Source organism: Nerophis lumbriciformis, linkage group LG24, assembly GCF_033978685.3.
Source record: "Nerophis lumbriciformis linkage group LG24, RoL_Nlum_v2.1, whole genome shotgun sequence".
Lineage (NCBI taxonomy): Eukaryota > Metazoa > Chordata > Actinopteri > Syngnathiformes > Syngnathidae > Nerophis > Nerophis lumbriciformis.
Genome location: NC_084571.2, coordinates 15,208,217 through 15,224,508, shown reverse-complemented (window position 1 = coordinate 15,224,508; position 16,292 = coordinate 15,208,217). Strand labels below are relative to the sequence as shown.

The following is a 16,292-nucleotide window of genomic DNA, read 5'->3' as shown; positions in this document are numbered from 1 at the left end:
GTGCATGTTTTTGGAGGTGGGAGGAAGTTGGAGTACCCGGAGGGAACCCACGCAGTCACGGGGAGGACATGCAAACTCCACACAGAAAGATCCCGAGCCCGGGATTGAACCCAAGACTCCTCAGGACTTTCGTATTGTGAGGCAGATGCACTAACCCCTCTACCACCGTGCTGCCCAAAAAGGCAACGTCCAACCTTATTTTTCCAACTGAGAAAAAATGTACTTAAAGATGGTCAATATTTACTTAGGTTAAATAATGTTCCATTTTATTTTTTGTTTGTTATTTACTTACGATAACAAATTTGCCTTCCAAGTACAGTGCAAATGAAAGTTTTTATCCTTTTCAATGGTTAATTTAATTATTATTATGATGACATTTTAAACACCGTATAGTTTTTATTCCTCCAGTTTAAGAGCATGATGTACACCAGGGGTGCCCACACCTTTTCTGCAGGCAAGCTACTTTTCAATTGACCAAGTTGAGGGGATCTACCTCATACATATATATAATTTATATTTATTTATTTATGAAAGAGGTGTTAACAAGTTAAATGTGTTTAATGATAATACAAGCATGTTTAATTCCTTTCTTTCAAGAAGACAAGAATATAAGTTGGTGTAATACCTGATTCTGATGAATTGCATTGATTGGAATCAGACAGTAGTACTGATAACATCCACAATTTCAAATGGAAGAGAAAAAAAGTCCTCCTTTCTGTCCAATACCACATAAAAGTGGTTGCTTATTGCCATATTATTTGTCCAGCTTCCATACTCCTTTTCATACACTTTACAATAAATACTTGGCAGACAACTCGCTTGTGCACGCGAGCTTTCTGAGACTCTTATTTTGTTAGCGCAGGCAGCGCTTTTATTGTGAAGACAGGAACTGTGCCGTCGGTCTTTAGAGTTTTGACAGCAGGTACGGTGTGAGAGTCTGTTGAAATAAAAAGTGTTTCTCGCCTTCCTGTCGGTAATTTTTTGTTAATAATGATCTGGCAGCTAATTTTTAGGTCTATTTTTTTAATGCCTGGGTGGCAATCGACTGACACCCTCCGCTATCGACCGGTAGCTTGCGATCGATGTAATGGGCACCCCTGGTGTAGACAGAAGCTCGGAGTCTGCATAAAGACAAACATTTTGAGAGTAATGACATATTGTTCTAATATGTGTCACTTTGAGACAAGGATATCTTGATTGACAGTCTAAAGGTAAAACTGTTATTTTCGCACTTTTATGTGTAAAATATTAACATCGCAAATCCAATGCAATCGTCATTTTGGGAAGAAAAAAATCGCAATTAGGTTATTCTAAAAATGGTGCAGCCTTACCTATCATATTATCTGAGGTCATGAAAGTCCTCAGTGACAAGTCCGTTATGTTCTGAGTGTAGTGGGACTGTCTGAGTGGACACGTGGAGGTCAGTTTGGCAGACTGGTGTGTGGCTTTATCTTTGCTAGAGTTATATTTATGTAGCACCGCCTCACCATTGTCTCAACTAATACATTGGTGGTGGTAGGCTCCTTTACATGGTGTCGCTGGGGTGGAACCAGGAACCTTCAGGTTTCTGGAGGGTGTGATTCCTACTAATTCCACCTTGGCAGACACATTGAATGCTGCTTCTCCTCCCTGGCCTACAGAGAGCCACTTGGACCTTTTCATTTTGTTGTGGACAGTAAAGCCTCGCAACAATGAGTGACCTAAGAGAGACCTAGGACACACGGACCCACCTGGCTGGATGAGGACTGGACATTACACCGGTGTTGAGCCAGCTCCAGCATAGTCCTGTAACTTTTCGAGCAGGAAGGACAGTCGAAGCGGTTGGGCCCGTCGTCGTGGATTCTCTGGTGGTTGCGCAGGTATCGTGCCAAGCGGAAGGCTTTCCCACAGCGGTCACACATGTAGCGCTTCTGACCGTGGATTCGCATGTGGTTCCGTAAGGACATGTAGTTGGTGTAGGGCTTGCTGCAGAAGTCGCATCTGGGGGGTGGACGAGGAAAAAGGTATGTTAGAGAATAACGTTTAGTACTCAGCACTTCAACCAATACTAAATAATCATTCACACTGGTATCATCTTCATCTTATTGGCCTCATTTCTGTATGTTGTATTGGATAGATTGTTTTATTCATTCTGTGGAATCATATTCAGAACGTTTGAGTTGCTTGTAATACATACCAATGGAATCATGGAAAAGGATCGATAAATTGCAGCATATTTTGCAAGATCTAGGCCATGGGTGTCGAACTCTGGCCCTCGGGCCAAATTTGGCCCGCCGTGTAATTTCACTTGGCCATTGGGGCGATATCAAATTAACACTAAAGCTGGCCCGCCGATTATATATTGTGGCGGTTCTGCGGTAACACCGCATTCACCGCTAATTCTAATACTTGCCAACCCTCCCGGGAGTCTTCCAAACTTCAGCGACCCTCCCGAAAATCGTCACGTCTGCTTTTCAGCCAGTCCAACGAGTGCTGGCCCAGTTACATAACATGTGCGGCTTCTGCACGCACACACAATTGAATGCAACGCGTACTTCATCAACAGCGATACAGGTTACACTGAGGGTAGCCGAATAATTTTTTTTTAACACTGTTAGAAATATACGCCACACTGTGAATCCACACCAAACAAGAATGACAAACACATTTCGGGAGAACATCCGCATTGTAACACAACATAAACAAAACAGAACAAATACCCAGAACACTTTGCAGCACTAACTCTTACGGGACGCTACAAGGTGTGTGTGTGTTGGGGGGGAGAGTAGGGGGTAGCGGGGGTGTATTTTGTAGCGTCACCGGAAGAGTTAATGCTGCAAAAGATTCTGGGTATTTGTTCTGTTGTGTTTATCTTGTGTTACGGTGCGGATGTTCTCCCGAAATGTGTTTGTCATTCTTGTTTGGTGTGGATTCACAGTGTGGCGTATATTTCTAACAGAGTTAAAGTTTTTTATACTGGCACCCTCAGTGTAACCTGTATCGCTGTTGATGAAGTATGCATTGCATTCACTCGTGGGTGCGTACAGAAGCCGCACATATGTTGTGACTGCGTCTGAACGATGTTAGAATGGATGAAAAGCGGACGTGACGATAGCTCGTAGAGTACATTAAAGGCAGTGCATTTAAGGCACGCCCCCAAGACTGTGGTCCGGGTGGACAAGATATAATGACTGATGAACACCTTCGTTCAATAGTGAAGGTTGCCTCAGCTCAAAGCCTGAGCCCCGACATTAATGAACTAGCATCCAAGAAAAGATGGCAGGTATCTGGCTTGGGCACATCAGATTAGATCAGTGTGTTGCAAACTGAGCAGTTTAAAGTCCTGAATGGTTGTTTTATTCATTATTATTTTATTTTCAAATTCATTAGCCTGTGGAAAAAGTTAATGTTAATCTTTTCCTCAGAAGGCTGCAAATAGAAAAGAGGCATTCAATTTTTATTTAAATTGTATTTGATATGCCATTGATATTTTTTAATTATTATTAATATTATTTGAAACTCGATTTTGCATGTCACTATAAAGTTATATAAGCCTTGCTTGTTCAATATTCAATGCAAAACTTGTTTGGGTCCCTATTAAAAGGTTCATTTGTTCAACCTTGGCCCGCGGCTTTGTTCAGTTTTAAATTTTGGCCCACTCTGTATTTGAGTTTGACACCCCTGATCTAGGCAATGATTGTAATGGTCTGAACCAATGTTCCCTCTAATTTTTCATGTGCGTGAGCAAACGCAAAAACTCCCTAAATATTCATTGTAACACATGTGAGCGACGTCAGACGTGCACACTGTGGCCACACCTGCAGCACACCTGTCCCAAACCTGACTAAATAAGTCAAATGTCTTATTATTATAATCAAATGACAGCAGTCATTTCCATGAGATTATTTTCTAATATAAGTGTTTTGGCCCACTTACAATGACACTAACGAAACATATTGTTTTTCATGAGCTGTGTACTCGTATTGTATGGGGGTCCTGCTTTGGGAATAATTTGTACCCCTTTCAGATATCGCATTCAGTTCATATTAAAACATTCACATGTTGCACAATGAGATGCAAGCATTGGATCATGTGTACATTCCTGTAACTATGTTTGTAAAATATATATTTTTATTAGTATTTATTTAATATACTAACAGCATTTCATGATTAATATTTATAAATAAAGATTCTTAAAAAATGACAGTAGAATAAGCACACATTTGATTGGTAACTCATTGTGCAAAGACCTGGAATTACACATTATGTGTGGTGTTGGAGTTGTCCAACTTTTCGTGTGGCTGTAAACACATCACTGGCTAAGTGCCATATGTGCATGTGTTGGGGCACGAGAGAAAGAGCGAGCGGCTGCTGTTGATATGACAGATGACAAAGTTGGTTTTGGTCTGGTTTGTACGGCAGTAAATGACCAGTTTTGCTCGATAGAAACTTTTTTACCAATGTTTTGGTCATGTGTTTATGGCTGACAATAAAGAGTTTTGCTCAATAAAGTGATTCACGTCCTCCTTAAAGCGTCTCGACAGACGTTAAAATAATTGAACAGTGATGACGGAAACGGTTTTCTCTGTCGTGGCCGCGTGTCGTCAGTTACATTGAACATTTCTATGCGCTTATCTTTTAATTTGATTTTGTGCATGGCATAGATTTGCGGTGCGCAGAGGACGCGTGAGCAGTGCGCAATTGCAGAGGCGCACACCTTTAGAGGGAACGTTGGTCAGAATTATGGGAGGGAGCTACTGTAAGTCCAGTTAAATAAAAACAATATCAGTATCCCTATCCGTACAAAAGATGTGTATCCTTTTTGTTAGAGTGTATACATTTTGGGCAAAAGTGTTCTTCTCACAAGATGTATATAAATATATTCATACATAAATACTGGATATTGTGATCAAGTATCATATTGTAAAAATACTTCTGTTCTTGCGTGTTTACCACCGTGCGACACACATACATTTACTTTTGTCTCGTTTACACAGTGCAGCAGTATGACTATTACTCATATTGTTATTATAAATATTAACAAGTATTAGTCATATTGTTATTATAAATATGAACAAGTATTAGTGATATTGTTATTATAAATATTAACAGGTTGTAGTGATATTGTTATTATAAATATTAACAAGTATTAGTCATATTGTTATTACAAGTGCTAACGCAGACCAACTATTTATAGCGGCGCCGTGATCACTTCCTGTGTCCTATTTTTACACCATTCCCTGCTCCCTGTAAGTTTATTCTAGATCATAAATCCCGCCTCTCACCTGTACAGAAGACATCTGAGTAGGTAATCCAACAAGTTTTAAGATTAATTTCCTTTTTAAAACAATGTTGGATCGATAATTATCTTCTGAGCACAGATCGATGTACCGTAAATTAGACTATAAGCCGCTACCTTTTCCTACACTTTGAACCCTGCGGATTATTAAACGGAGAGGCTAATTTATGGAATTGTTTTGCTGGCGTCTATCATAAAAAATAATTTATGAAAAAAAAAAAAGCAAAAAGTGTCCTTCCATTTACCGGCATGGCTTTTTTACCCTCAACCTTGGCGTTGTTTAGTCTTCTAGCCGTCCATAGCGTTTCTACTCGTATGGATTCTTCATTCATCACTCCAAGCAACGTTTGTAAATTTTACAATATATCTAAAACAATTCTTACTTACTAAAACTTTTATGGACAGAATTTGTAGGCGCAGTCAAGGCACTGAGGGGATCCGGTTTGGTGGCTGCAGGATTAGGTCTCTGCTTTTTGCAGATGATGTGGTCCTGATGGCTTCATCTGGCCAGGATCTTCAGCTCTCGCTGGATCGGTTCGCAGCTGAGTGTGAAGCGACTGGGATGAGAATCAGCACCTCCAAGTCCGAGTCCATGGTTCTCGCCCGGAAAAGGGTGGAGTGCCATCTCCGGGTTGCGGAGGAGACCCTGCCCCAAGTGGAGGAGTTCAAGTGCCACGGAGTCTTGTTCACGAGTGAGGGAAGAGTGGATCGTGAGATTGACAGGCGGATCGGTGCGGCGTCTTCAGTAATGCGGACGCTGTATCGATCTGTTGTGGTGAAGAAGGAGCTGAGCCGGAAGGCAAAGCTCTCAATTTACCGGTCAATCTACGTTCCCATCCTCACCTATGGTCATGAGCTTTGGGTTATGACCGAAAGGACAAGATCACGGGTACAAGCGGCCGAAATGAGTTTCCTCCGCCGGGTGGCGGGTCTCTCCCTTAGAGATAGGGTGAGAAGCTCTGTCATCCGAGGGAAGCTCAAAGTAAAGCCGCTGCTCCTCCACATCGAGAGGAGCCAGATGAGGTGGTTAGGGCATCTGGTCAGGATGCCACCCGATCGCCTCCCTCGGGAGGTGTTTAGGGCACGTCCGACCGGTAGGAGGCCACGGGGAAGACCCAGGACACGTTGGGAAGACTATGTCTCCCGGCTGGCCTGGGAACGCCTCGGGATCCCCCGGGAGGAGCTGAACAAAGTGGCTGGGGAGAGGGAAGTCTGGGCTTCCCTGTTTAGGCTGCTGCCCCGCGACCCGACCTCGGATAAGCGAAAGAAGATGGATGGATGGACAATTCTTACTTACTAAAACGTCCCATGTGGGATGTCTGTAGGTTTGTTTTCATGCATATTTGTACATGCTATCATAATGTAATCAAGCTAGCGTCGTTAGCAATCGTTAATATGCTAACATGTTTACGAGTGTCTATTTTACCACCAGAAAAACAGAATTTTGTTTTTTCAAATTGCTATCTTTCTTTAAATTTCTGTAAATTCCAGACTTTCAAGTAGACTAAGCTTTCCACCAGAAGTGGAAGTGTCGTTTCGTCGTTAGCATGTGTTAATATGCTAACACGTTTACTTGTGTCTGTGTTTGTATTATTAACTTACAATGGCATTCTTTTAGTTTCACAAATTCTTCAGTAAATTCACCAAAACGTCACCGTGGAGTTATTGAGTCTGTTTAGCTGATTGGAGAGCTAGCTTGCACAGCTAGTGGGTCCATGACGATGACTTGTGTTTTGTTTGATCAGACGTTTTACTGCCGTGTTACAGACACCGTTTGGAAACAATTAAGGTATGTAAATAAACATTTCTGTGTGAATAACTCATTTCACAAAGTATATATCTACGACTTTTAGTCCGGTGCGTCTAATATATGGAAAAATATTTTTTTCCCTGAAATGTAGTGGGTGCGACTTATATACTTATATCCCCAAACTATAATAGAAATGTCTGTTTCATAGAGCGAATGTTGCTTTTGTCAGAGAGCCACATAAGAAAAGGTAATTTCCAACAGGACGTGACAGAATGATCCCAAAAGAGTTCCTACCTGAAGTCTCCAGTTTTGTGAGTGAGCTTGTGGTTGAGCAAGGAGCTGGCGTGTTTGTAGGCGCAGCTGCACAGGTCGCAGACATACGGCCTCTCGTCTGAATCCACCTCGTCTGACGTAGACGTCGCGGGGACCGGAGCTCGGGAAGAGAGGCTGGAGCCGGAGAGCGACGCCGAGGAGAGGGTGGAGCCGGATAGCGCGGCGGACGACGAAGGAAGCTGATCGCACCAGTTGATGGTCGAACTCGACTTGAAAAAAAGCAGGGAAAGAAATGTCATGACTTCCTGCATCCACTGGGAAATGGTACATCTGAAAATGGTACCTCTTAAAAATGTACTTCTGAAAATGGTACGTCTGAAAATGGTACCTCTTTAAAATGTACGTCTGAAAATAGTACATCTGAAAATGGTACCTTTTAAAAATGTCCGTCTGAAAATGGTACCTCTCGAAAATGGTACGACTGAAAATTGTACCTCTTAAAAATGTACGTCTGAAAATGGTACCTCTTAAAAATGGTACGTCTGAAAATGGTACCTCTTAAAATGTACAGTATGTCTGAAAATGGTACCTCTTAAAAATGTACGTCTGAAAAAGGTACCTCTGGAAAATGGTACGACTGAAAATAGTACCTCTTAAAAATGTACGTCTGAAAATGGTACCTCTTAAAAATGGTACGTCTGAAAATGGTACCTCTTAAAAATGGTACGTCTGAAAATGGTACCTCTTAAAAATGGTATGTCTGAAAATGGTACCTCTTAAAAATGGTACGTCTGAAAATGGTACCTCTTAAAATGTATGTCTGAAAATGGTACCTCTTAAAAATGTACGTCTGAAAATGATACCTCTAGAAAATGGTACGACTGAAAATGGTACCTCTTAAAAATGTACGTCTGAAAATGGTACCTCTTAAAATGTATGTCTGAAAATGGTACCTCTTAAAAATGTACGTCTGAAAATGGTACCTCTAGAAAATGGTACGACTGAAAATGGTACCTCTTAAAAATGGTACATCTGAAAATGGTACCTCTTAAAATGTATGTCTGAAAATGGTACCTCTTAAAAATGTACGTCTGAAAATGGTACCTCTAGAAAATGGTACGACTGAAAATGGTACCTCTTAAAAATGTACGTCTGAAAATGGTACCTCTTAAAAATGGTACGTCTGAAAATGGTACCTCTTAAAATGTATGTCTGAAAATGGTACCTCTTAAAAATGTACGTCTGAAAAGGGACGCGGTGTTTCCAACACGTGCATGTATTTGTGGGCCACTACAAACACATTTGGACCGCCACAAATACATTTGGGGCTCATGTACTGTAGACCTGGACTATACGGGAGCAGAAGGGATTAGTCTTGGCAACTTTGGACCACCACAAATACATTTGGTGCTCATGTGGACCTGGAGGGGGCGGGGGGTTGTCCCTTCTCCACCGTCACCGGCATTTGAGTGACCCACATGTTTGCAAATCAGGTTCGTTGAGCCCCACCTCCTTTGCCTGCTGGCCAATCAAAAGTGTTGAAGCAAATAGCAGGTTTGTGTGCAAACAAACACCTTGGAAAGAGTTTTAACGGTGACGAGTCCTGGGCCGGTGGCCAATAAGTCAATTAGTCCAACAAAAAATGACTCGCCAGTAAGCAGTTCAGCAAAGTAACACAAATTGGTAGGAAAAAAAAGACAAGTACAAAGCCAAATGTCCCGTTGTGGGAATACCTGATGGGCAATATGAGCCCATCAACACAGACGAACCAGCCTGAAAGGCGTCATGGCAACAAACTGGAAGAAAAATGCACTTTAAGATGTTCAATATTTATTTAAGTTACATTTTTGCTAACAGAAAGTCCATTTTATCTGTTTAAGTATTTACAATAACTTAGTTATTTACCTTCCAATTACACTGCAACGGTAAACAATTCTACAGTCATGAGAAATACAAGTTTATATATTTTTAATGGTTACTTGCATTATTATTATGACACTGTACAGTTTTGATTTCTTCAGTTTAAGAGCATGATGTCGACAAAAGACAAATATCTTAAAGTGGCACCTTGACACAAGAATATGTTGATTGGCAGTCTTAAGTCTTCATTCACTCATTATTTTCACACTTTTATGTATAAAATCTTAAAAATTGCAAATCCATCCAGCCATCCATTTTCTACCGCTTGTCCCGTTCGGGATCGCGGGGGTGCTGGAGCCTATCTCAGCTGCATTCGGGGTCGCAGGCTTCCTCCCACCTCCAATGACATGCACCTGGGGATAGGTTGATGGGCAACACTAAATTGGCCCTAGTTTCAAATTGCAAAAAAATGTCAATTAGGTTTCTTCTCAAAATCATCCTAACCTGCTTGTGAGTTAAGAAACATGTTCAATGTTGAAGTGCAACCTTGTTTGTCAATACTTTATTTAGCCATATTGTTTTGGTTGTGTATATTTGAGGCAGGGTCCCCCAGCCCCTCCTTAACACAGACAGAACATATTTGATAGCTTTTGGTTGTGATTTTTGATCAAGTGCAACATTTTGCATATTTTATTTGTATTATTTTTTTGTTTGTTTTATTAAACTTTTTCTTTTGTATTTACATTGTAATTACAATGTTAATGTACGCAAGATATACAAGTTTATTGCATTTAAAAGAGCATACTTGAATTTTAGTTATATGTTATTACATCAGTGGTTAATTTGGTCTCAAAACACTATTGACAATATTGTTTATCAACAATAATTTGTAGGTCAATAAAAAAGAGCGTAGAAATAAACGAGGAAAAGTCCCCTCGAGAGTATGGCGTTTTTTCTGGCTTTTTGAAAATGGACCGTAGTCGTCTTTTCTTTTTAAACCTCATCCGTTCAGCAGGTAGGAACTAAAGTGCAGGACTGTATAAATAAAATAAATTACAAAATACAACAAATGTGCTACTTTAAGTAACATGGTCCAAAACTATTTACATAAAATTAATAATAATAAAAAATGTCAATAATGTTTGATATAATCATAATATTTAAATAATTACAGCATTTCGTACAAATTCCTTCATTTTAAGAGCTTATTGTTATGTGTTCAATGTGGTCTTACTAATTTGTTGACATTGTTTTAGTGTTTTCCATGCTTGTGTTGACATTTCCTGTCTGCCTTGATAGCTGCGGGGTTATAATCAGCCTGCGATTATATTTCAAAATCAAATATATTCCTCTCCTGCTCATTATTTTCCATTGGTCATAAAAAATGTCAATAATTATTGATATAATAATAATATTTAAATAATTACTCCATGACAAAAATTCATGTCCATAGTTAAATAAGAATAACAGGGCAAATTAATGTTACACAGATGCAACATCCTGCAGAAAATAGTTCTTCTCCGCTTTCTCTGTTTACATTTTCAGGCCTCGAATTTTAACTTTTTAAGGTCAAGGCAAGTGTTGCCTTAAAGGAGGGCTCATATTTTAGGGCACCAAGGCAAGTTAGAAGGGCACCAAGGCAAACATTATTTTATTTCAAGGCAGGATATATATATATATATATATATATATATATATATATATATATATATATATATATATATATATATATATATATATATATATATATATATATATATATATATATATATATATATATATGTAGTGTTCATGTATGAGACCTAGGGCTGCCAATGGCCAAAGTAATAATTAAGATTATTGTTATCAATATTGAAATCATGATTACTGATTGTTAAGTAAAGCAGTGTTGGGGTGTGAACGTAATACCATCATGTCATTTGTAATGTCTAGTAAAAAGACTATAGATAAACATTATCCATATATTTATGGACAAATATTAGGTTTTTGTATTCTTTAATAACATCAACTTGTCAGCTTTTTGTCATGACATGATGCCTTTATCTCTTTTTTTACATTTTGATGGAGAGAGTTTTTATTTATTTATTTTTTTAAGTTATGTACATCGTGTAGATGATGTATCGGGACAGATCCTTTATGAGTTTGAGCAGAAATATGTCAAATAGGAATTAACTATACACAATAACACATTAACAAAATGATGTCACATTAATGATTTTTGAAGTGACATGAAAAAAAACACAATTAATGTAAACAAAATCTGGTGTTAACTTTTTGATATCAAAATAAAACACAAAGCAGTTTGGTTAATGAAGATGAAGTCTAATAGGGCTGCAACTAACGATTAATTTGATCATCGATTAATTTGTCGATTATTACTTGGATTAATAATCGGATAAAAGATACAAACTATATTTCTACCCTTTCCAGTATTTTATTGAAAAAAATACAGCATGCTGGCACCATACTTATTTTGATTATTGTTTCTCAGCTGTTTGTACATGTTGCAGTTTATAAATAAAGGTTTAAAAAAAAATAAAAAAATAAAAATGTAATTTTAAAACAAATGCCTCTGCGCATGCACATAGCATAGATCCAACGAATCGATGACTAAATTAATCGCCAACTATTTTTATAATCGATTTTAATCTATTTAATCGATTATTTGTTGCAGCCCTAAAGTCTAATAAACAAGCTTTGTTCTTCTCGAACGCCTCCCTAGTGTTTCAGTACAATGGTTTGGCCAACAACAACAAAACCCTGGAGTGATACCTCACACATCAAATAAACAATCTTCACCGCCTGCGTTCAATTCGATGAGATGACAAAACATTATAGCTAGTATTGATGTTATTTGAACATTGATAACGTTTTCAGTTAAATAAAGGAGGAGTGAACATCCCAGTAAACAAAGTAAATACTTTATAAACAATTTGTGACAACGTGCATGACAAGTTCAAATAGTTTTTTTCTTCGCTGTACACTTTTAGTGTGGGGACAAGTGTCTTCAATATTGTCCACACCTGTCTCCATCTAAACACAGCAGTGCGCTCTTAAACGCACGGCGGGAAGCGATGGAAAATGACATTAAACCAAGCGCTTGGCTCCGTTTAATCCGAGGGGAAATCTCTGCAGCAAAGTCAGTGTCGTTGGTCCGCCATGATTATCAAGCCAAATGACGCTAGTGCTGCCGAAAATGCATTTTAATAAATGACGGTTTTTCGGTCATTAAGAAATGTTGACGGTATTACTAACCGTCGGGAATTATCGCAAATTATCATTACCTGTATACCGTTTGTTGTTACACCCCTCATCCACTAACAAGTAAAAAGTCAAGGGCGGTCACGGCATGTTCTTGCCGCAAATTTTGGTAAATTTTTTGGGCATTACGGCAAATGACGAAGGCGGTCGCGGGAAATGCAGCGGTAAAATTTGAGCACTGCATTTTCACACTTTGCACTATTTTCTTACACTTTATGACGCATTTCTTACATACAGGTATTCCTTATTTTTGCACCTTCATTTTAAGAAACTTTTGTTAAGTGTTTAATGTGATTTTACTATTTTTGTTGACATTGTTTCAGTGTTTTCCATGCTTGTGTTGACATTTCCTGTCTGCCTTGATAGCTGCAGGATTATAATCAGAGCACAGTTTTATTTCAAAATAAAAAAAGAGTATTCTCTTGCTCCTTATTTTCCATTAGTCATGACAAATGTCAATAATTATTGATAGAATAATAATATTTAAATAATTACTGCATAACAAAAACTAATTTCCATAGTTAAATAATCCATCCATCCATTTTCTACCGCTTGTCCCTTTTTGGGGTGACGGGGGGTGCTGGAGCCTATCTCAGCTGCATTCGGGCGGAAGGCGGGGTACACCCTGGACAAGTCGCCACCTCATCGCAGGGTCAACACAGATAGACAGATAACAGGGCAATTTAATATTACACAGACGTAACATCCTGGCACTAAACCTGCAGAAAATAGTTCTTCTCAGCTTTCTCTGTGTTTACATGTTCACACTTTGCACTATTCTCTTACACTTTATGAAGCATTTTTTACATATTCCTTATTTTTAAGAGCTTATTGTTAAGTGTTCAATGTGATTTTATTGTTTCGTTTACATTGTTTGTTTTCCATGCGTGTGTTGACATTTCCTGTCTGCCTTGATAGCTGCAAGATTATAATAATAGGACGGTTATATTTCAAAATAAAATATATTATTCTACTGCTCCTTATTTTCCATAAGTCATAAAAAATGTCAATAATTATTGATACGGTCATAATATTTAAATAATTGCTGCATAACAAACATTAATTTCCATAGTTGAATAAGAATAACAAGGCAAATTAATGTACACAAACATAACATCCTGGCACTAAACCTGCAGAAAATAGTTATTCTCAGCTTTCTCTATGTTTGCATTTTTGTTACAAGATATGAAACATTTCTTACATATTACTTATTTTTAAGAGCTTATTGTTAAGTGTTCTATGTGATTTTACTATTTTGTTCACATTGTTTGAGTGTTTTCCATGCTTGTGTTGACATTTCATGTCTGCCTTGATAGCTGCGGGATTATAATCAGACGACGGTTATATTTCAAAATCAAATTACCCTCCTGCTCCTTATTTTCCATTGGTCATAAAAAATGTCAATAATTATTGATATAATGATAATATTTAAATAATTATTCCATAACAAAAATGTATGTCCATGGTTAAATAAGAATCCATCCATTTTCTACCGCTTATTCCCTTTCGGGTCGCGGGGGGCGCTGGAGCCTATCTCAGCATAACAGGGCAAATTAATGTTACACAGACGTAACATCCTGCAGAAAATAGTTCTTCTCAGCTTTCTCTACGTTTACATTTTCACACTTTGCACTATTTTCTTACACTTTATGACGCATTTCTTAAATATTCCTTATTTTTGCACCTTCATTTTAAGAACCTTTTGTTAAGGGTTAAATGTGATTTTACTATTTTTGTTGACATTGTTTCAGTGTTTTCCATGCTTGTGTTGACATTTCATGTCTGCCTGGATGGCTGCGGGATTATAATCAGAGGACGGTTACATGTATATTTCAAAATAATATACATTATTCTCCTGCTACTTATTTTCCATTGGTCATGACAAATGTAAAAAAATGATTGATATAATCATAATATTTAAATAATTACTGCATAACAGAAACTAATTTCCACAGTTGAATAAAAATAACAAGGCACATGAATGTAACACAGACATAACACCCTGGCACTAAACCTGCAGAAAATAGTTATTCTCACCTTTCTCTATGTTTACATTTTCACACTTTGCACTATTTTCTTACACTTTATGAAGCATTTCTTACATATTCCTTATTTTTAAGAGCTTATTGTTAAGTGTTCAATGTGATTTTGTTTACATTGTTTGTTTTCCATGCTTGTGTTGACATTTCCTGTCTGCCTTGATAGCTGTGAGATTATAATCGTAGGACGGTTATATTTCAAAATAAAATATATTATTCTACTGCCCCTTATTTTACATAAGTCATAAAAATTTTTGATAATTATTGATATAATCATGATATTTAAATAATTACTGCATAACAAACATTAATTTACATTGTTAAATAAGAATACCAAGGCACATTAATGTTACACAGACATAACATCCTGGCACTAAACCTTCAGAAAATAGTTATTCTCAGCTTTCTCTGTTTACATTTTTGTTACACGTTATGAAGCATTTATTACATATTACTTATTTTTAAGAGCTTATTGTTAAGTGTACAATGTGATTTTACTATTTTGTTGACATTGTTTCAGTGTTTTCCATGCTTGTGTTGACATTTCATGTCTGCCTTGATAGCTGCGGGATTATAATCAGACAAGTTATATTTCAAAATCAAATATATTACTCTCCTGCTCCCTATTTTCCATTGGTCATAAAACAATTCAATAATTATTGATATAATGATCTTATTTAAATAATTATTCCATAACAAAAATTCATGTCCATGATTAAATAAGAATAACAGGGCAAATTAATGTTACACAGACATAACATCTTGCAGAAAATAGTTCTTCTCAGCTTTCTCTATGTTTACATTTTCACACTTTGCACTATTTTCTTACACTTTATGAAGCATTCCTTACATATTCCTTATTTTTGCACCTTCATTTTAAGAGCCTTTTATTAAGTGTTTAATGTGATTTTACTATTTTTGTTGACATTGTTTCAGTGTTTTCCATGCTTGTGTTGACATTTCCTGTCTGCCTTGATAGCTGCGGGATTATAATCAGTGGACGGTTATATTTCAAAATAAAATACATTATTGTCCTGCTACTTATTTTCCATTGGTCATGACAAATGTCAATAATTATTGATATAATCATAATATTTAAATAATTACTGCATAACAAAAACTAATTTCCATAGTTGAATAAGAATAACAAGGCACATTAATGTAACACAGACATAACACCCTGGCACTAAACCTGCAGAAAATTGTTATTCTCAGCTTTCTCTATGTTTACATTTTCACACTTTGTACTATTTTCTTACACTTTATGAAGCATTTCTTACATATTCCTTATTTTTAAGAGCATATTGTTAAGTGTTCAATGTGATTTTAGTGTTTTGTTTACATTGTTTGTTTTCCATGCTTGTGTTGACATTTCCTGTCTGCCTTGATAGCTGCGAGATTAGTAGGACGGTTATGTTTCAAAATAAAATATATTATTCTACTGCCCCTTATTTTACATAGGTCATAAAAAATGTCGATAATTATTGATATAATCATAATATTTAAATAATTGCTGCATAACAAACATTAATTTCCATAGTTGAATAAGAATAACAAGGCAAATTAATGTTACACAGACATAACATCCTGGCACTAAACCTGCAGAAAATAGTTATTCTCAGCTTTCGCTGTTTACATTTTCACACTTTGCACTATTTTCTTAGACTTTATGAAGCATTTCTTACATATTCTTTATTTTTAAGAGCTTATTGTTAAGTGTTCAATGTGACTTTATTGTTTTGTTTACATTGTTTGTTTTCAATGCTTGTGTTGACATTTCCTGTCTGCCTTGATAGCAGCGGGATTATAATCAGAGGACGGTTATATTTCA

General features: G+C 37.3%; 1 protein-coding gene across 5 annotated transcripts in view; it reads right to left on the bottom strand.

The window, feature by feature from the left end:
- LOC133620289 (uncharacterized) overlaps positions 1-16,292 on the bottom strand; it is a 56,369-nt gene that overhangs the window by 20,865 nt on the left and 19,212 nt on the right. For all 5 annotated transcript variants that reach the window (XM_061981643.1, XM_061981644.1, XM_061981648.1 and 2 more), the window contains exons 2-3: positions 7,323-7,570; positions 1,731-1,980 (exon numbers count right to left, since the gene is read on the bottom strand). In XM_061981643.1, the coding sequence (XP_061837627.1) occupies positions 1,731-1,980; positions 7,323-7,570 (498 nt within the window). The remainder of the gene's footprint in view (positions 1-1,730; positions 1,981-7,322; positions 7,571-16,292) is intronic.